At 42.8% G+C, this 22,677-nt stretch overlaps 2 protein-coding genes across 4 annotated transcripts in view; both read right to left on the bottom strand.

Annotated features, from left to right (window-relative positions):
- LOC147859248 (rab GTPase-activating protein 22-like) overlaps positions 1-20,852 on the bottom strand; it is a 73,339-nt gene extending 52,487 nt beyond the window's left edge. The window contains exons 1-2 of the mRNA XM_087326351.1: positions 20,787-20,852; positions 19,925-19,990 (exon numbers count right to left, since the gene is read on the bottom strand). The gene's annotated coding sequence lies outside the window, so the exon portion shown is untranslated. The remainder of the gene's footprint in view (positions 1-19,924; positions 19,991-20,786) is intronic.
- Positions 16,946-20,335, bottom strand: LOC147859249 (rab GTPase-activating protein 22-like). Of its 3 annotated transcripts, XM_087326353.1 has the most exons (7): positions 20,268-20,335; positions 19,713-19,752; positions 19,555-19,612; positions 18,483-18,609; positions 18,349-18,398; positions 18,212-18,265; positions 16,946-18,127 (listed from the first exon to the last, which is right to left on the bottom strand). In XM_087326353.1, the coding sequence occupies exons 3-7, from the start codon at positions 19,587-19,589 to the stop codon at positions 17,122-17,124; spliced, it is 1,272 nt and encodes a 423-aa protein (XP_087182479.1). In that variant the 5' UTR covers positions 19,590-19,612; positions 19,713-19,752; positions 20,268-20,335; the 3' UTR covers positions 16,946-17,121. The 3 variants fall into 3 exon arrangements, with proteins under 3 accessions (XP_087182479.1, XP_087182478.1, XP_087182480.1); XM_087326352.1 differs by lacking the exon at positions 20,268-20,335 and having other exon boundaries at positions 19,713-19,820; XM_087326354.1 differs by lacking the exons at positions 19,713-19,752; positions 20,268-20,335 and adding an exon at positions 19,753-19,778.
- Positions 20,853-22,677: the final 1,825 nt, after the last annotated feature.

Below are 22,677 nucleotides of genomic sequence, written 5' to 3'. Positions count from 1 at the left end.
ATATCTCGTCTCATCATCGCTTGTCCGAACTCCACCGGTGCCTTCACCATTATCTCCCCGAATTCATCATCTTCCAACTCCATCCTCCCTTCCCACCCTTTCACGTCGGGTTCACCAAAGATGTCAGGGAAATCTGTGGGTACGTGTTAGATCCGGGGCGGGACCACATGGGTCTTGGACCTGAGAGAAACAGACCATGGAAGGTCGAGCTTAACCGTTTTCGGCAACTGGCCAAAACACCGACCAAAGCGTTTTCGGATATGTACTGACATCAACCAAATGAGAGAGGGAAAAAGGGCACACATGCAACACCGTCTTGACACACGCTTCCTATGTCCAGAAACCAGAAAGAAAGAAATCCAAAGACACTTCAAGCCGGTCTAAGGTAGATTAGGTTACAACATTAGTCTGCTGCCAAGCCGCCGATCGGGGAGCTCTCAAGCTCGCTGCATTGAGCGGGGTCTTGAAAAGGAGACAGAGCAGAAGTGAAACCCCCTAGGACATACGAGCTCTCAACTGGACTAAACCCTTAACAAACACAAAGACTCCACCCACACGATGACGAAGAAGAAGACCTAAAAGGAACCCTAAATGAAAGTAAGATGGTAAGAACAAGAGACAACTACCAAACCCTAGATCTAAGTGGTATACCCTCCTAACTCAAAATGGGCAACCCCTCATCAGAGCCCCTTCCTCTCTTTTTTAGTCCGAGGGAAGGACGTTACAATGTGGGATAAATATCCCCTTTTTATTTTATACACATTTTGGAATGTAAATGTACACACGGTGCACTTTGCTGACTTTGCCCATTCCACTTGGTTTTCTCACCGTAGCCAGAAATCTTCGCGACATCGTTTGAACCTGCATTGTTTCGAACAAGGAGTGGAAGTCTCTGCTCGCGTTGACTGCCCATGTGCTCCCAGCCAGAGAATCTTTGCCATGTCTCCCGGTGTGTGTGTGTGTGTGTGTGTGTTTGTGTGTGTTTGCGCGTGCATCTCTCCTGAGAGCGCTAAGCGTTGTTGTCAGTCGTGCCCGGTTGTACTCTTTGGATTCTCTGTTAATCATTAGTTTGTTGAGTCCCATTTGTTGGGGTTTCTGCGTGGTTCCTACTTGTTGTGTGTTGGTTGTGCTCTCATCCTGTGTCTTATTCTCGTCCTGAATTTGTTGCGTGCATGTACGAGTTCACGAGCATGTGCGTTTGCCGCTGCTCCCCGACATCTTGACCGGGGAAAGATATAGCTCCCTCAGGCCGGTGAGCTGCGCCGCTCTGATCCAGGTATCATTCTGTATCCGATACGTTGTCGTGAGGTTTTTCGGCTATGGTGAGAAAACCTAAGGGGGATGAATAAAATGGGGATGTGCAACATTGCACATGCACTTGATAGAATTGTAAAATAAGATTAAGTAACAAATGTAAAAGGAAGGGTAGAATGTAAGGTGCTAAAAGTGCACTACAAAGTTTCTGAAGTATAAAGGTGATGTGTACTTAGGGGCTCATGCACATGTAGACTAAAGGGGAGTGCATGGAAGTACGGTGTAATAAGTAGAGGGTGTGGTTGGGTGTGAGGAGAGGGAGTTAAGGCTCCATCAATCTCTCCTCCTAAGATCAAGGCAAATATTCCCCATTGAAGGAAGGGGATATTTGGCCTCTCTTTTTGTAATGTGCCTCACCCTTTACTACTATAAAAGGGATTGAGGGATGACCATTGAATGGTCGCCATTTTGTTGATTTGGGGTAGACCATTAGGGTATATATTTCTCATCCCTATTTCGTTTAGGGTTTCGGGTTTTAGGATTTCGTTTTAGGGTTTTCTTCTTCTTCTTCTTCTTCTTTTCCCCTATAGGGGTTTAGGGTTTCGTCGAGCGGTTGTAATTGGTGTGGTGCTTTCCATAATGTAATTGTTTGATGTATGTTGTCTTGTTTAGATCTTATTCTCTCTTGCCTTAATCTCTCGAATCATAATCTTTCTCTTCCTTCTCAATTGAACTCCCAAGCTTCTCTCCCTTCTCCTACTCCCTAGTCCAAGACCCCCGTGGTCCCACCCTTTTCAACACGTACTCGCGGATTTCCTCGACAACGCGACCATGGACTGAACCGGCGTAGCTATCCAGAAAATGACACAGTCCTCCCTTACCCCCTATTCCGACTCCTTGGTCCGAAATCCCCTGGTTCCGTCCTATTTCTACGCATCCATGCGGAAAACCGTGAGACCGGATTCTTAGCTCTCCTGAAGTCCTTCATCCAGATTACCTCTTTACCGGCTTCCACAGCCGCCATGTACTCCGCTTCCGTTGTTGATAGTGCAACGGACTTCTGCAGCCTCGACTGCCACAATACGGCTCCCCTTAAATATGTCATAACATATCCGGAAGTTGACTGGCTAGTATCCGCATCAGCCGACATATCCGAATCCGTGAATCCTTCAAGCATGGGTTTTCCAGAGCTGAATCAGAGGCACATACTCAACGTGCCTTTCAAGTACCAAAGTATCCACTTAACCGCGGTCAAGTGTTCTCTTCCCGAATTGCCCATGAACCGGCTAACTACTCCGACAGCGTATCCGATATCCGGTCAAGTACACACCATTGCATACATCAAGCTTCTGACGGAAGAGGCGTATGGTATCTTCATCATCTCCGACTTCTTTGCCTTCTTCCTCGGACTTTGCTTTTCGAACAACTTGCAGTTTGTCGGAAGTGCCGATCCAACCGGCTTCACATCTGTCATGTTGGACCGTTGGAGCACCTTCCCCACATACTTTTCCTGTGACAGCCACAACAACTTCTTCGTCCGGTCCCGGATTACGTGCATCCCTAATATCTGTCACACCGGACCCAAATCTTTCATTGAGAAGGTCCGGTTCAAGGTCTCCTTCAAATTCTCGATTTTGGTTCGGTCTGGTCCCACAATCAACATGTCATCCACTTAAGACGAAACGGGCATAGGGATGAACCCAATAAGTCTATGAACCCAATAAGTCTATGAACCCAATAAGTCCACTGGTATTACAAAACCGAGTAAAGTCTGAACCTCTCACACTCATACTACTTAACTAAAACTAAGGCACTCTAGCTCGAATTAGGGATATCTTTCGTCCTCCTTGCTTTTGCTACTTCCTAATTTATATAGCCGCCTCTCCTCTTGTCATGCTTCCACTACTCTTTCCTGATCCTTGGCCTTTATTCACAGTTAGTTGCATGTATTTCGGTTACCTTCCCCTTTGGCTACTAGTGCCTGGCTCTTTTCCTCTTTTCACACATGACCTACTCGTTCCTTTTCACACTCCTTTAAGATTCTTTCCACACCTCGTGCCTTTTGTCCCACGGATAACATTGATAGAAATTTGCGAACTAGAGAAAGGATTGGACTTCATTCACAGCCATTGGGGCTTCCCGGTATGTACAATTAACTAAACTTTTCGTTCCTCCATTGTGATTATGTTGGAAGAGGTCACATAGTCATGGAACTCCACTCAATGAGAATACTAGGATTTCATCCAATTTGACCTCAATGAATTAATGATCGATGTATTCCTTGAAGATGTTGTTATTCAGAGTTGGAAAATAGCTAGTGCATTTGCAAGTTCTAATGGCATCATCATCATATACGAAAAGCCCATGTATTCAAAATGTTGGTTTTCATTCATTGTTCAACTTGATGCATACAAAAGTGTAGGCCTTGCAATTATGATCAAATTTTGAGAAGATTTTGTCTATTCTAAAAGCCTAAGCCATGTTCAAAATATTGGCTTCCACTTATTATTCGACTTGATGCATACCAAATTGTAGGCATTGCAATTACGATTGATTTTGGACGATATTTTCCAAATCTATAGACACTTGAGGAGAATATCGTAGATCAGTGACAAAGGGCACCAATTCCAAATGATTAGTGAGTTCAAGACCGATATATTAGTCAACACAATGTTGCAACTAGGTTCTATCTATCTTTTTGACAAATAGGGTGGGAGCTCTTGCAAGAGACTTGGAATGGTAGATAAAGGCTTGCAAAATTGTCGTTGTGGCGTTTGAGCGCCTTGAGATCTAACTTTGAAAAGTCATATATTGGAACGTGTAAAGAATCGAGTGTGATTCTATGCAACATAATAGATTAGAGATGTGTCTTATGTGTGTGTAAAAGAGGAGAGCGGAAAGACACAAGATAGATAGGAAAATAAAATACTCAAGAAGATGTATGTATTAGGAAGTGGAGAACAACTTCAACAATATAAATATTACAAAGGAAATTAACCGACACTTCACAAAGTAGGAGAAGAGAGCTTTATATAAGGTCACCCTCTCTCTACACTCTCTATATTATAAACAAGCACACAGAAACAAGTGCAACACTTACAAACAAGCTTATAAATATACCAGCATATATATGTGCAAGCTTTGACACGTTTATAAAAACACACATGAACACGAGCTTGTGCACAATTTTTGCCTATAAAACACACAAATTCATTACATTTACATTCACACACACATTATATGCACATAGAAAACATTAGTGAACATAAACACAAACTCATGCATATTTTTCACCTATAACACACACAAATTCATATTAAAAAACATTATTTTGGACAGAGAGTGCATATTGACAAGCGTACTTGCATGATCTAAGAAGGGAAAAAAAATACCAATGCACAACGATACGCAAATTACTCAACTAACAATCGGCAACGGTTCGGTTTGGTTTGGTTTGAGAGGGTCCAAACCGAATCGGTTTGGAACCGAACCGTTTAATTTTTTTGAAACTTGAACCAAACCGCGAAACCGTTAAACATTTTTCAAACCGTTAAACCATTAAACCATAAAAACCGCGGTTTTGTGGTTCGGTTTTGGTTTTCAACATAGGTCAAATTTTATTTTATTTTTTTAAAATTTTTTAAAATTTATAATATTTCATTATTTAGAATTTTTAAAATTTTTAAGATGTTCCTAAAATGTGAGAATAAGGTGTAAAAATGAAAAGATTGTTTAAAAACAAATTTTAGAATTTTTTTAAAAAAAATTTTAAAAATTTTAAATAAAAATAAAAATAAAAACCGTTTAATCGTTTAAACCACGGTTTTTGACTGTTGAAACCAAATTGAAACCGTTAAGTCGTTAAACCGTGGTTTCACGGTTCAGTTCGGTTCAAACCGAACCGTTGCCGATTGTTACACTCAACTCATGCAACCCTTCATAGACAATGTCATCAACCCTGACAACATATGTATTTTAATATTTCTGGTTTCCGTTACCACGATGAATATGCATGAGACCAACATTTCAAATCAAGTTGAAAAGTTGTGCCAAGTGCCTTTCTTGGCTATGTCATGCATGAGTTGATCATCGTGACATGCTTTCTTGATCACATCCAACACAAGTTGAGTAGTAAGAGAATATTTTCTTTGCTTAGCAACTAGTTGTTTGGGCAAATTAGCTACTAGTTATAGATTCAATGTTATTGTTGATGAAATCATAGTGGAATGATGTATAACTTCCTTGGAAGTGTTTAATAGTTGAAATGTTAGGTTTAAGCATGCAAATGGTTTTAAAATCTTATAGGGGAACTTGAAGATTTTTAAACTAGTTTAAGTCCCCACCACCCAAAATATATATATTTCTCTTCTTCTTTTTTCCCAAAAAAACTCGTTCCATTAGTTATAAAATTTTACAGATGAGAATCTTATATACAAATCCTAGTAGGGACACGATAGTTCCATCTTCTGTGGAAGCCCACTGACTCAAGAAAGGGAGAGGACAACCATTGTTTGATGAAGGTTAAGCGTTGTCTTTCGGCTCCATCCATTCCGCCCATGAGGCCATTGTATTGGCTCTCTAGTGTGGCTACAACTTCAATTCATATCTCCTGCAATAACATCGCCTAATGCACGGTTTGATTAGAGAAGACTTGCCTACACCACAGTTTTCACAGAATTGGAAGTGTTATTGACCCAACCAATTCCAACACAAGCTTGAGCTTCAACATAAATAGGTGTTGAGTGGATATTGTCAATGGTGGAAAACAAGATCTCATGTGTCTTTATCACGAACATCATCCCCTCCTAATGTTCGTATCTATTAATTGGGGCTTGCCATGATCAACATACCTTCCCCCACTTGATTGTGCGCCTTGCACCTAACATAATTGCAATAGGTGGCCAACCCACCACCCCCCATATTCGATGGGTCTCTGGGCAGTCCCATAGAGCATGTTAGATTGATTCTATTGCATTTGAGCATTCTACACATTTATAAGAGCTAAGGATCCCACATTGCCATTCTCCAATTGGATGTCGTTAGTAATCATTTACGCATACTACTAAAAGATTGATCGTGTTGGTGGTTTATTATTTCTTCTCTCTAGTTCTATCAAGAACGTGGAAACATAGTAAAGCTTCTATGTGATTAATTGTTAGTTTTTGTTAAGTCAATGTGATTAGGCTATAGAACAAGATGAGAGTTTGCGTAGTAGTTAATTCATATGTTAGTAGCTTGATCAGTCCCATAGAGCATGTCAGATTGATTCTATTGCATTTGAGCATTCTACACATTTATAAGAGCTAAGGATCCCACATTGCCATTCTCCAACTGGATGTCGTTAGTAATCATTTAAGCATACTACTAAAAAATTGATCGTGTTGGTGGTTTATTATTTCTTCTCTCTAGTTCTATCAAGAACGTGGAAACATAGTAAAGCTTCTATGTGATTAATTGTTAGTTTTGTTAAGTTAATGTGATTAGGCTATAGAACAAGATGAGAGTTTGCATAGTAGTTAATTCATATGTTAGTAGCTTGAGAGTGGTTGACACATGCTCTTGCCTATCTCACCAACATATGGTAGATGGTGATACATTCCTGCAGATCAACCTTGAGGTGGTTCTTAAGAAGATCATGCGAGTAAGAAGTAGTTTGGCAATAATACCAAAAGGCGCTACATGAAAGGTAAAGAAATCGTCTTTCTCTCTATTAGATAAATGGGAAAAGTACCAGGATACCCTTGGAAGTTCGTTATTTACCAGAATGCCCCCTGGAAGTTCCAAATTTACCAAACTACCCCTATGTCCAAAAAAATACACTTTATAAATTAATTATACACTCAAATCTACAAGCCCTATTTACCAGAATACCCTTCAAACACAAATTTCATTACTTAAGCGATTCACTAGCCACACGAAGACCTCCTGGACATCCAAAAACCAAACCTATACGCACAATAGAAGAAGGCACAAAGAAGAAAGAACATCGTTGTGGAAGGTGTCGTGGGAAAGGACACAATGCTCACAGTTGTAGGGGCCCAATTTAGTGAAGATTGTGCATTATTAGATATTTTGTTGAGTCGATAGATATATTTGAGTTTGTGGATATTTTTGGAATTACACTTATTGTAGACAGATCAAAATTAACATGTATGATGTAATTATTACATTTCGATAATTAATTTTGGTTTGCGAGTATTTTTTAAATTGATGAGATTGAGAAGATTTAGTTGTGATTGCATTTTGCTAACAAAATTTAGTGTAAAATCATGAAATTTGGTTTAAGATGACATTTTAATAGCAAAGTGTTATGTGAGATTTCGTTTAAAATCACATTTTGGTAGCAAAGTTTTTCATGAGATTTGGTTTAACATTTTGGCCGCAAATTGTTTGTGTATCCGCAAATTCATGGAATTTGTCTTCAAAATGGCATCCCAATGGTAAAAACTTGGTGTGCAATCAAATGTTTTGGTTTTAAGATTAAATTTTCATCACTTCAATCACAAATTTTGGTTTTATGGGATTAAGCCAGTATAACTCAGTGTAAATTCATAGAATTGGATTTTAAGGTGACCTTTCAATTGAACTTTTGATATATAATATAATTTTGATAATTTAGTTTGATTTATGATGTATTTTGAAAAATAAAAGTGGTATAAATTGGTCAAAATAGGTATATAGTGGCATTATGGTAAATAAGTTTAGGTTTAAGGGTACTTTGGTAAATAAGGCTTGTAAATTTGAGCGTATAGATACTTTATAAAGTGTATTTTTTTGGACATATTGTGGTATTACCACGGATCCTAACCAGGGTCACATTGACCACACCCAAATTAGGCCCCTACCAAGCCCCCATAATTAGAAGAGCTAATTGGAGCAGGAAAACACCCACCACTCTAAGAGTAGCCTATAAGATGTACTAAGAGTAGCCTATAAGATGTAACTTAAAACGTAATGGAAAGGGAGCTATCTTGGTGGAAAAGATGGGCAAAGCAACCCCAACAACACATGCCACGATGCAACACGACAACAACAACGGCAACACAAACTCCATGAATCCAAAATTCCTACAAGAACAAACTCAAGAACATCAGCCCACCGCCAATTGACCAACTAGTTCAGGCCCTATCCAACATTATTTTACAAGTTAACCATACTAACCAAGCCATGTTGTCATTCCTCTCAACACAATCCGAGCAACAACAGAATCTCTCGAACCCGCGAGTTCGCCCAAAACCATTCTCCGGCCTACCATCGGAAGACGTCATCTCTTGGCTGCATCATTTCGAAATGGTGGCCAGTTACCACCAGTGGCCACACCCCCGGAAGGCAATGGAAATGAAGACACTCCTCAACAATATCGCAGCAACATGGCTCGTACAACAACCCGAGGAGACATGCAACGACTGGGATCTGTTACAGGCAGGCATGATTCAGAATTTTGCTCATCAGGACTCCCGTCAGACAGCCTTACAACAACTCGAGTCAATCGCCCAACAGCCACGCGAACCCATCACCCAGTTCGTGGTTCGGTTTGTGCAGATCCTACGTTGGGCTGACGCCAACATGTCGGAAGACATGAAGTTGTTTTTCTTCTGGCCGCGTATCCAGCACGACCTTCACCGTCGTGTACGCGATCAAGGCCCGGAGACACTACACGAAGCCATCCTCATTGCCCAACGCATCGAAGTTGTAGACGCACACGACCTGCACACACCAGGTAATCTCAGTCACGATCATACAAATACTATGTCAGCCGCCACTCCCATGGACATCGACGTCCAGAACGCGTAGTTACGCGCCGAGCGTGCATTGCCCGAACGAGACAGCCAAGGAAACCCCAAATGTTTCTACTGCAACAACTATGGCCACATCCGACGTCACTACCGAAAGTGCCAAAATCAACAACAGAAGCAAAACGTCCAATTAGCCGACGTTGCCCCCCTCTCTGAGCTCTCGGAAAACTAATGCGCGGGTGCCGCCCCTGCACGTCCACACCTCCATGTCATCAACTTCTCCCGTTTGTACCACGATCGCCCGCCTCCAGCACACGACCCAAGAAGTTCTCCTCGACTCCAGCAACAACATTTCTTCCATCAGCGCAGATTTAGTCGCCCAATTACAACTTCCCACAAGCCACACACCGCCCATTAAAATCCTCTTTGGCGACTAGCAACGGTTGTAGCACTCACATACGCAAGTCATGTGCATGCTCACCATCAGTTCCGCCCGGATCCAACATCGTTTCTACGTCCTCCCGTGCCAATTATTCCCAATCACCTTGGGTTTCGATTGGTTCCTCCATAATCGAGCCTGTCTCGATTTCTCCTCGCAACAGCTCATCCTCCCCAATCACCTTTTGATTGCGCTCTTCACTAATCCGCAAGATACCACCCACATTAGCAACACACAGTACCTAGTATCACCGACAGAACGCATCCACGACATGCGACGGCTCCTAGCCACCTTTCCCTCGCTATCTACACCACCTGCAAAGCCTCCCTCGGTCCGCTTTCGGATCCACCACACGATTCCTATAGGCAACGCCCATCCCATCAATGCAGCTCCCCGACGTCGCTCCCCTCTCGACCACGAGCGCATCGACAATGCTGTCAAAACTATGCTCCAACAAGGGATTAGCACACCTTCCAAGAGCGAGTAGATCTCGGAGCCACACATGGTCAAAAAAAGGGACGGCTCTTACCGTTTTTGTGTCGACTTCTGACAACTGAACCATGTCACCACCCATGACCGATATCCTCTCCCTCGTATCGATGACCTCCTCGACCAACTCGGCAAATCAAAGTATTTCTCCTCCCTCGATCTGGCCTTGGGATATTGGCAGATCCCTATGAATCCTGAAGATGCCCACAAAACTGCACTCCACACTAGGAAATGCATTTTTCAGTTCACACGGATGCCCTTCAGCCTATCTGACGTTGGGAGCACATTCTAGCGAATGGCTAACGCCATCTTTGACGATATCATCACCCGCCACATCATCATCGTCTATCTAGATGATATTCTAATATATACAAGCACTTGGGCGGAACACCTCCAAGTCCTTCAGGAGGTCCTAACTTGTGTTCAACGCTATCGATTGCAGGTGCAATGGAAGAAGTGTCGTTGGGGTAGTATGCGCCTCCGCTTCCTCGAGTACGTCATCTCCTCCGACGGAATACAAATGGACCCAGAGAAAACGGAAGCAGTCCAAAAATTCCCACGCCCCACCACAATCAAGCAGCTTCAACGCTTCCTCGGCCTCCTCACGTTCTCTCTCCACTTCATCCCACAACTAGCCGACCTGTCAGCCCCACTACGCGCACTCCTGCGAAAAGACGCACCCTTCCTATGGACTGATGCCTGCGAATCCAACTTCCTGTGGCTCAAGCGAATGCTCCAAGCCTCTGACCTCTTGGCACACCCTGATTTCACGAAGCCTTTCCATCTACAGACGGATGCCTCCAACGTCGGCCTTGGCGCGGTCCTGCTCCAATCCTACGACAACGACCAACTACGCCTGATTGCATACATAAGCCAGTCACTTGCCAAAGCCGAACAAAATTACTCGACAACCGAAAAAAGAGTTTCTCGTCATCGTCTAGGCATTCCATCGTTTCCACCCGTACCTACATCAAAGCATGCAAATCGGGGCTACGCCACGAGGTCGCCTCCTACATCAAAGTATGCAACTCATGTCAGGCCATCAAATCACCTCAAGTGGCTCAAGACCTCTTACATCCGATACAGGTTCAAGCTCCATTTGAAATCTTCAGATGGGACCCTTTCCCGAGTCACAAGAAGGGAACAAATTCATCCTCGTCATAACCGAGTACTTGACGTGTTGGGCTGAGACGGCCGCTATCCCAGATGCGAAGGCTACGACTGTCGCCACCAAACTATTGGAGAAAATCATCTTCCCCCACGGTTGCCCACTCCAAATCTAGTCTGATCGGGGACCCCAGTTCAACAGAGAGCTCTTACGTCTCGTTTCTACACAATTAGGAATCCAACAATTATTCACATCACCCTACCATCTGCAGACGAATGGATTGACAAAGCGCCTCAACCAAACCTTAAAACAACAAATCTCGGTCTACATCGATCCGCTGCACTCGACCTGGGACCGGATCTTGCCCTTCGTTACACACGCCTACAACACAGTTGTGCAAGCCTCCACCCGCATTAGCCCCTTCCGGGCCCTTTACGGCAAGGACCCGCACTTACCCCCAGAAGTGGCAGTCCCGCAACCAACCACGCCACTCCACTCCACTCTGACATAGTGTCATGGTGGTCCCACTTGCAACAACTCCTCCTCTGCAAAGCCATCATGAGCAACCTGCACCAAGCACAGCTACGCCAAAAACACCAACACGACACAGGCCGCGCCGACCATCAATACCACGCCGGCAACAAAGTCCTCCTCTATTTCTTCATCCGTCGTCGTGGCCTAAGCGAGTCGCTCATGCACTAATGGATTGGTCCCTTTGAAGTTCAAAAGTAGATACGCAACACTACATACCTTCTCCGCCGCGCCTCTAACACCGCTCTACCTTCGCCCACCAGTCTCGCATGAAGCCCTTCCATCAGCTACCACCACCCACGCCCACGCCCACGCCCACGCCCACGCCCGTGCCATCCCTCCGCCCAAAACCGTCGTCCACGCCCCACCGCGCTCTGATCGCACAATAACTTTTTTTTACAAGGGGGAACTGTGGTATTACCATGGATCCTAACCAAGGCCCCACCTAACCAGGGTCACATTGACCACACCCAAATTAGGCCCCTACCAAGCCCCCATAATTAGAAGAGCTAATTGGAGCGGGAAAACACCCACCACGCTAAGAGTAGCCGATAAGATGTAACTTAGAACGTAATGGAAAGGGAGCTATTTTGAGAGCATTTCACAATATGGGTAGTTTGGTATATTTGGAACTTAGAGGGGCATTCTGGTAAATAGACGAACTTCTAGGGGTATCCTGGTACTCTATCCTCTAATTGGCAGGAGAAACTAGGTTTGAGATCCATGTTTAGAATCCATCCCGTTTGGGGAGCCCAATTGACCCCTTTTCGTGGCCTAAAGTAACCGAAACGTAACCTCAATAGCATTTTCCAATAGTCATTTCCTGGTTGGAGTCCTCGCACCACAAATTTGGCAAGTAAGGCTTTCGATTGTGAAAGGGGATCAATAAGACCCAATCCCCCTCTCGACTTAGGCGTTGTGAGTATAGGCCACGCCACCTTGGCGCGAGCTACTTGGTCTTCCTTACCAAACCAACAGTCATTGAATCTGATGTATACTTTCTTTGGAGATTGTCTAGCATGATTGTGAGTAGTACCTGATTTGCCACTATGATGCGAACCGCTAGCGACAATTTTTTCGAGCTCCAATGTATCAACTTTTGTCAAATGGAATGGATAACGGGTGCAATCATAGTCTCCGGCGATATGTTGACGCCAATTTGGAAACCCAAATATTTGGTGCTCGCTCCTTGATTGATCCAATTGAAAGCAGGATGTGGGTGCCACGCCAGATGTGTTTCCTGAGAGAGCCATATTGCGCAAGATTTGTGCCAATTGATCATGGCATTGGATTTCTTGCAAAATACAGCTAGCCCACTTTCTAGCTTTTGGAGGTTTTCCAAGTCCCCTTGCAAGTAGACCGCTGCGTCATCTGCAAATTCTATATCCAGGATGCTTTGGTGAGAATGAGGTATGGGAAGACCACGTAGGTTGAGATGCCGCGAGTTGAGAAAGCAAGAGAGTGCTTCGGCATATAATAGAAATAAGGATGGAGTTAGTGGGCATCCCTGTCGTACAGATCGGGATATTCGGAAAAAGGGGCCCCTTTCACCTGCCAGTGAAACGCAACTGTTTCCATTCCTATAAAGTCCTGCAATGCCTTTGATCCATGTCTCTTGAAAGCCGAGTTTCCCCATCACACTTTCTAGAAAGTTCCAGCATACCCTGTCATATGCTTTCTCAAATTCTAGTAGCACCACCACTACCTTGTTGTTGGTAAGCTTGGCAAGGGCTACTGCTTCCTAGAATGAGAAGAGGTTGTCTAGGATGCTCTGATTTCTAACGAAACCTGTCTTGGACGGATGAATGAGTTGAGGGAGAAGTGGTGTTAAATGATGTGCCACGACTTTTGCAAGCAACTTATAGACAGTATTGAGAAGAGTTATGGGCCGCCACTTGCTAATGTCGTTGGCATTCCCACCACTTTTAGGAATGAGATGTATCATCCCCTGTCCAAATTCCTCTGGCATGCTTCTAGAGGTGATGATCTCCTCATATGCTTGGAGGAGGTCTTCTTTAATAGTGTCCCAAAGGCATGTGAAAAAGTGCGAGGTGAGGCCGTCGATTCCGGGGCAACTCTCAGCATCTAAATCAGTGAGGGCCTCCCATATCTTGATGTTTGATAGGGGACGCACGAGCCATGTATTCATTTTCGGCGTGACTTTCTCGGGTATGCTTTGGAGGATAATATCTTCTCTTATGTCTTCTCCTGTAGCCATAATGTCTTCGATAAGTACGCGGTTATAATAACTTGTGGCAATATTCCTCATTTCGTCGCCATCCTCAGTGGTCGTTTCATCCTCTCGATTGAGGCTACGCATCACAGTTCGAGCGTGCCTCGGGCCTTTGGAGCGGAAGAATTCCTTTGTGGTTTTGTCCCCTACTCGAATCCATCACGCCATGCTTCCATGAAACTCCATGTCATATATTTCCTTTTCCGCCATGCTAAGTTCATGTTTGGTCGTGGCAACTTGTCCTGCGATCCAAATACATGACAGGTATCTCTGTTGGAGTCATTGTAAGGCTATTAGTTCCCGTTTGGCCGTGGCGACTTGTCTTGTGATCCAAATACATGACGGGTATCTCTGTTGGAGTCGTTGTAAGGCTATTAGTTCCCGTTTTGTCCTTTGTCACTTCTCTTGAATCCTTGCTTCTAGTGTTGACAATCTCATGTAGGAGAGTATAAGCTCTTGTTAATTTAGCTACAATTTGTCAGATGCTGATGAGTCATTGACGGGTAGTGACCATTGGTTGGAAAGTTGGTTATTCACCTCTATAAATGTGTAAATAGTGTGTGGGATGTGTGTCTGGAATGGGCCCCATTTTCGGTGCAATTGAAAATGACCAACTACCAGGTAATGGTCAGAAAAGGTTGTGCATAGAGTTATGCGACACCACCCTCCCTTCGCTTCTAGAGCCTCCACCACATAAATGTGGTCAATGCGAGATAGGGTGGGTCCACTATTCCACCCGTCTGATCGGGAGAATAGGAGAGAATCCCTTTTTCGTTGGAAGTTGTCAGAATGCCAGATGTCTCGCAGGATTAGTATAGTAGCGCTTAGCTCTACACAAGACTGTTTCCGACCGATAGCCGTGTACTGTATTCATTGTGAGCTTTCTCATTGAATATAAATCTCGCTCTTATTGTTCCTTCATCTATGTGTTCTCCCCGTACTCATAATCCTAGCTACGTCTACGTCTACCAGGTTATAGCCAGTGTACGCTCCCCATTCCCGTAACGTCTTCTCGGTGTAAAAGAAGCCTTCATGTAACACGACCCCTTGAGACCGATAGCCTGTGGGCTCATCGAAGGTGTTTCCTCCAAAAACAGTTAACAAGCTAGTATCCTTTGTACTTTGGTTTGCCAAAATAGAATTATCATTTCGTACTCCATACTCGGTAGTTTGTGCCAAAAAGTTTGATGATGCCTAGGCCGTGGCTATACTAAAGGGCTATTCAAATTAACATTCGTCAAGGATGGTGCATGATCTTTAATGGTTAGCTTTTTTTATACTCCTTAATATGATACCATGGAATTACGAATCGCGTAGATGATAAAGATTCTACGTTAGCTTTGTGTATGGATTCAATTAGAACGATGTACAATGATGTGACTAAGTAGTTGCCAATAATGTCTTTGCAATGAAACATAATGTCCCTTAAAAGGCGTGTCTTAGATGAAGGGCCGCATCTTTTTGTGTATTCACATTTTATTTTTTGTTGTTTTTTCTTATTTCACCATTTATAATTTGTTTATTTTAACATGTAACAAGACTTTTATAGGAAGATAACAAACAAAACTTTTAAACAAGTGGCACTTTTTTGGGAGTCTATTAGGCTTTGGTGTACTTAGATAAACCTTAATATTGAATGCTTGCCTATATGTATTACTAGCCCTTGCCCTTGCCCCTAAATACTAGCCTACCAAAATGAAATGCTTATTATTTATTAAGAGAACTCCATATTTACCAAGCACTTAATAATCCTATTCTTGGTTAGTGATTCATTGTTAAAATTGTATAAACATGAATGTATCCAATTCACGGGTGAATGATATATAATTATATATATAAAGACTAGTGCAATGCATCATGAGGTTATGAGTAATGACAAACATGAAATAGTACTTTGATAATAAAATAAAATAAAAGCTCATGAAGTATAATATTGTTGATCCTTCCAATCTCCTAGAGTATACATTCTTTTATTTAAAATAGGTGGGTGGTAGTGGAAGCCCATGATTGTGAGTTGACTTCCGATTGAGTAATTACATTTGAATAATAGAATTTGGTTCCATGCATCAAGAATTTACATTCAAATGGAAGTGTGAGGTGCAAGAGGCAAGGAAGGAATCATGATGAGCTTCAGTCGTAAGGTGATCGCTAGTAGAGTTCATGTAAACGAGGTTATCGTGATCGTCATGGTCATTGGCGGGCGGACTCGATATCGTGAAGGGCGGGTGGGCAAGGGGCAAGGGGGAGAATTATGAAAAGTAGGGGAGGGGTAACAGGTTAGATTCTGAAATTATGAAAGATGAGGAGTGGGGTAGTCTAAAAATTAGGGGAGGGGTAGAATGATAAATTTTAAAGTTAGGTTTCATAACCATTTAAATTACACCTTTTGCTTAATAACCACCTGTAAATTGATGGCATATTTCTAAGGTTTCTAGTCGTTGAAGCCTAAATATCATATACATATGTATATATTTGCACTTTCCGTGCTTGCTTGTTGTTTGGCGCCCTCTCTTTATAATATCATTGATTCATTAGCAAGCTTTTAACTCATAAAACAAGTGCATCACTCCATCCCAGCATCTATGTTAGATGTGAAACACCCCATCCCATTCTATACTTTGACATGTGAAAGGTGGTTTCTACCTTAGCTAGTACATACTAATGGGCCTAAAGATCGTATTCCAAATTCATATCGGCCAGGAACAATGAAAAAGGAATTCAACAAAGTAAGAAAAGCAAAGGTACGGTACGGTACGGTTGTGAGATATTAGAATTGCAAATCAAGACAACCAATGATATGCATAAATCCTTGGCTAGCATCACCGGAGATTATGTTGCTCAACGCTTACAGTGAAAGCAATTGCTGGACTAATGGTGCATGTATCCCTTTCCTTGCTACGAACATAATTCTCTCACCCAAACAATCACAAATATTCTGAGATGAGGTTTGGAGTGTCAATGCAGGGCAGTGACTCATCCATACATATGTTAAATGTTATTGCTGGAGCTCATTACTTAAATTATCCCACACAGATTCAGAGACAAATTGGAGTCAAAGCAAGGTGCATTTCCTCATTCATTATATATACACATTTTATTTACAAGAGGCGCCTCGCCTACCTAACCTTTGATGAGACATTATAAGCATATTTAGTAGAAGCTTATACATGTGCAGGTATGTATGTATGTATGTGCGGAGCAAAATTGTAGGACTCGAGATGAGACCAAAAAGTAGAAGAAAGATCATGCGGTTAGTTCCGTCTCTTTCCAATACTGAAGGCAGGCGGGCAGCAATTAGAAATGCCTCTGTGTGTTGTTTGTGTGTATGTCGTCATCCTTCTTTTTTGACGAGGACTCCATTAGATAAATCATCAGAGATTTTATGATGAAACGATGTTATTAGACTCCGTGCATCATCCAAGAGGACCCATATATTCAGATTTCCTGACATGCCATTGCATTCTTCAAGCACCTCTTCCATGCACACGCAGTTGTCCATGATCACCCTTCGTTTCTGCCTTATTGCAGCAGCTATGACATAAAGGAGTAGATCATTAGTGGGTGGGGCTTTACCCCGACCTCGCCTGCAGGACATCTTCACTTTATCAAGCCTCACTGCAGTTCGATCTGCCCAGAGAGTCTCCCAGAAGGATATTGTTTGCTCATAGGACAGTTCTCTCCTCATGAGGACCACTACCATTCTGTAGATGAAATAGCAGTCAACAGCACCAATCTTCTCAAAATGCTTGTAAAGCTGCGGATCACTGTGCTTCACAATTCGGGAAACTGTTTGCAATTGCCGCTTAATACCCTCTTCATCCATCCTGAAGTTGTGCCGAGCAGCATCCATAAATGATGCAAAGCACCAGAAGGCTTGATAATCTTCATCTAAGTGGGCAACGAATGGTGATAGAAGGTCACTCATTCCTTGGCAGTATCCAATCTCAGGATCATATAAGGCATATACTTCCAGTATGGACACCAATCTTGCAGCGTGATGTTGCAAGGATGGCTCTAATATATTATCCCTCAAGCCCACCTCCATAGCTAGTTGATTGGCTACTCCTTTTGATATGTTTGCTTGAGAGGAAGAGAGTTGAACCCAGTCAGCATTTATGCGCACTGCATCCAGCCTCATAATTCGCTGCCAATTGATAAATTCTTGCTTCGCCTTGGCATCCATTTCGACCAAACCGGACTTGCTTCTCTGAAATGCCACCAATCTGTCTGCTTCCATTCCTTCACATGGGATTACATCTTCAGAGGTCATCTTTCTCTGGGATGAGATACTCTCGCGTACGACTTTACATCTCCATTTCAAATCCTCGTACACTTGGCTACAAATAGACGAAGAAACAATCTAGAGTGTGAATCGTGCGGGTTTGCATTTTTTTAATTTCCTTTAATTATTATATTATTACCTTCTCACGAGTCTTTCTTCCTCCCTTTCCTTCTGTGTGCTTTCCAATCCGTAGCTGCAAAACAAAACAAATTGGATGAGACAGAGACTCATCAAGCCAGAAACAGAAAAGATTTCAGTGTGAGAGAAATCCCATACAAGTTCAATAGGAAAGGCCAGACTTCAGCCCGTATGCTGGCTTCCACACCCTGCTCAAATAAAGAAGATGTAAGCTGCAATTCACTATTATCAGACCTATAGTCTCAAACAAAATAAATAGAATATGTACGCACCCCATGGCGAACCCTTTGCAAAATTTTGTTACCATTGAGTAATCGCCCTGTTTCTTTGTCAAATGCATTCTTCCATTGCTTTGGTGTGAGGGGGAGGCAGTTCTTCTTACCATTCTTAGGCAGGTGCCTATCATATTCACAAAAGAAAGATAAACTCTATCATAACCTTAACAAACAGAAAAAATAAAGCCGCATACATTTAGTATAAAGTAAAGGTTTTTCCTCTAATATCTTCTCCAAAAAACAAACAAGGCTTTTGTTTTCAGAAGATACATCAACTGTTTAACGAGGGTTGCTGCACAGACATGGACAACGCTTTTCTTTTACAACTATTTGACGATTTGCATACGTAGACACAAACGGTAAAACAAACACCTTCTCCTTTCAGAATAAGAAACATACCTGTTCAAGGACTCGCAACCACAAACAGACAGAGCTTTCATTACACAATATTTACGTATAGCCATTTGACAATTAGAAAGCATACATAGGTACAAAGGGAATGCAAATTTCTTTTATGTTCAGAATAAGAAATATACTGTGAAAGAAATTTCACGCACAAACAGACACAGCTTTTCTTTCACAATATATATAGCATACATAGACATAACCGGGAATACAAAAATAACTGTTAAAGAATTTTGAAGCACAAACTGATATGAGAGAGAATTGTAAAAAGCAATTGAGTTCGGAAGATGATAATTAGCTGTTTGAGAATTTATACGCACGAAGACACATACAAAACGGAAAGACTTATGCAAGCAATTCCCCATGTATATAGCTCACAAGAAGAAAGAGACAAAATAAAGAGCTTTCTTTCACAAGTCTACACAAATACCTAAAACACCAGAAACCTTCCTTTCCCGTTGCAAAAAACACATAGTCTTTGATCAGAAAACCCTATTAGAACTGTTCAGATCCTTGGAGAAGGTCAATGCTCAGCGAAATCTTACAGAAGACAGTAAAAAAACCCGACTAAAAACACCTCTTGAAACTTCGAAAGGGGATTGAGAATACAAACCAAGAAATAGGAGGTTTCTTGAATCAAAAGAAGATTCTGTAGACTACTTACTTTCTACCGTTTAGGGATATAATGCTGATTGTCATTGCCAGCAGCTTCACCTACAAGCCTGTTGCAGAAACGTTGACATCAAGACTTCCATAATTCCGCAAAGAATTAAACGAAACGGAGGAGAGGGGCAAACGTCTCCTTTCACAGAATAAAAATACCTCGAAGCTGGAAACGCCTCCTTCCACGGTAAATTAATACCTCCCAGGCAGTCTAGGAACGAGCCTCTGTGCCAAACAGCAATGGATTCTCCTCCAGATAATAGAACTGTAAGAGTTGCAGAAACGTTGACACGAAGACTTCCACAATTCCGCATGGCTCTAAAAGAAATAAAAGAAAGAGAGAAACGCCTCCTCCCGCAGTAAATTAATACCTCCCAGGCAGCGTAGGAGCAAAGCTCTGTGCCAAACGGCAATAGATTCTCCTCCTCAGAACAGAACTGTAAGAGTTGCAGAAACGTTGACATGAAGACTTCCACAATTCCGCATAGCTCTAAAAGAATAGAAGAAAGACGGAAACGCCTACTTCCACAGTAACTTAATACCTTCCTGGCAGTCTAGGAACGAAGGTCTGTGCCAAACGGCAATGGATACTCCTTCTCAGAACAGAACTGTAACAGTTACAGAAACGTTGACATGAAGACTTTCACAATTCCGCATGGCTCTAAAAGAAGTAGAAGGACGAGGGAAACGCCTCCTTCCGCAGTAACTACATACCTCCCAGGCAGCGTAGGAACAAAGCTCTGTGCCAAACGGCAATGGTTTCTCCTCCTCAGAACGGAACTGTAAGGGTTGCAGAAAAGTTGACATGAAGACTTCCACAATTCCGCATAGTTCTAAAGGAAATAGAAGAAAGACTGAAACGCCTACTTCCGCAGTAAAATAATACCTCCCAGGCAGTGTAAGAACAAAGCTCTGTGCCAAACGGCAATGGATTCTCCTCTTCAGAACAGAACTGTAAGAGTTAGAGAACCGTTGACATAAAGAATTCCACAATTCCACATAGCTCTAAAAGAAATAGAAGAAAGACGGAAACGCCTCCTTCCACCGTAAATTAATACCTCCCAGGCAACGTAGGAACAAATCTCTGTGCCAAACGGCAATGGTTTTTTCCCCTTCTCAGAACAGAACTGTAAGAATTGCAGAAACGTTGACGTGAAGACTTCCACAATTCCGCATGGCTCTAAAAGAAATAGAAGAAAGAAGAAAACGGCTCCTTCCGCAGTAAAACAATACCTTCCAGGCAGCGTAGGAACGAAGATCAATGCCAAACGGCAACGGATTCTCCTCCTCGGACCAGAACTGTAAACTGTAAGAATTGCAGAAACGTTGATACAAAGACTTCCACAATTTTGCATAGCTCTAAAAGAAAACAGAAGGAAGGGGAGGGGGAAACGCCTCCTTCCAAAGTATAATTATACCTCCCACGAAGCGTAAGAACGAAGCAGTGCACCAAACGGCAATGGATTCTCCTCCTCGGAACAAGAAGGAGAAAATTCAGGGGGAGCTAAGGATTAGAAGGGGGGGGAGATGGAGGAAAAGAATGGTAATGAAAGGAGGAAGAAGAGGAGGGGAGGGAGGGAGTGATGGAGTGATGGAGTGATGGAGTGATGGAGTGATGGAGGGGCCAAACAGGAATGGCGAGCTCCACCAAGAAACCCTAAAAATTCAAGGAGCAGGGAAGATGGAAATGGGAGCTCAAGGAAGCCAGGAGAAGTGAAGCTTTTTTTATATGAAGATGAAGATGGGAGCTCAAGGAAGCCAGGAGAAGTGAAGCTTTTTTTTATACATATGTATGTGCAGTGTGTGTGTGAGAGAGAGAGAGAGGGAGAGGGAGAGCTTCAAATTTTAAAGTCTATTTACACAGGACGCTGCCCCTCTCGTAAGTATGTATGTATAATGTATATAATGTAACACATCCGGGCATCCCTTCGAACTTTTCAGTCTATTTACACCGGATGCTACCCTTCTCCTCTCATATGTATGTAAAAACAAAAACTTTGAGGCCTCGCCACCTCTTCCTCTCCCTTGAGATTTGGTTCATCATCGATCAAATCACACCCTGCCTACATTGGAATCCAATTTTTATTTATTTTTATCACCAATGACCTGTCATAACCTTCGTGCGAGGGACTTCCAACTTCTAATCACATGATTGGTCGCCGATACGCATTGTTGCAACCAAACAATTCCCTTTTGTTCAATTGTTCTCTGCGATGGAGACATTTTTCCTTTTCCGCAATTGAACATCTCGAAAGAAAGAAAACGTTGATTTTCGACAGAAGCTGATTTCGTCAGAGGAAATCCAAATCAAATACATAGTTCAAGTTTGCCATGTGCCTCAACGACACCCACTCTCTGGCGAGCCATATCCTCGTGGACAGATGTGTTTGTGCAACATTCAAAAATATATGCGTCCCTTGGATGCATACTTTTTATGTTACACCATGAGGGCATGATCCATCTATTGTTTTCTTGTCATCGTCTACATTGGGGCAATTTGGCTTCTTCATAGTTTGAGTTGCAATAGGATTCAAGGGAACAAGAAAATCATCAAATGTGGAGAAAGAGAATGTATGGTTTTTGAGGGTTGATGCCAAAACTATCTCCATGGTTGGCAAAATGCTTTTTTCAAGTTGATATTTGTTTCTCTTTGTTGAGAGTCGAACTCAACTTACCATAGTAATAGGTTTCACACTAGCTCATGGACATACCGGTGTCGTGAAGAATTTCGGCCAGAGGCGGAAACCGGGAAACATTGGCTACATCGGCGGGGTGCAGCGTGTGTACGCACCCATGTACATTTAGTGTGAATAACGAGGGCGCCTTTATGGCGCCGAAGAGTAGTCAAGTCGGGACAGACGGTCCCATGTAAGTCGGGGTTTATCCCACATTGTAACACATCCCTGTCCTTGTTCTATAAAAGGAAGGGAACACCCTTTGTGAAAGGGGTTGCCCATTTTGCATTAGAGGGTATACCGTTAGGTTTAGAGTTAGTTTCTTCTTCTTCTTCTCCCCCTTCGTGTTCGCTTAGGGTTGGCTTGGGTTCGGCCTCCTGTGCAAGACCCCGCTCGGCGCGATGAGCTAAGAGCTCCCCGACGGCGGCTTGGCAGCAGACGACTACTGT

This window comes from Azolla caroliniana, unplaced genomic scaffold (assembly GCF_043228905.1).
Source record: "Azolla caroliniana isolate FFs.n. ecotype wild unplaced genomic scaffold, voAzoCaro1.0.p SCAF_10, whole genome shotgun sequence".
NCBI lineage: Eukaryota > Viridiplantae > Streptophyta > Polypodiopsida > Salviniales > Salviniaceae > Azolla > Azolla caroliniana.
This window is presented reverse-complemented; position numbering and strand designations above follow the sequence as displayed.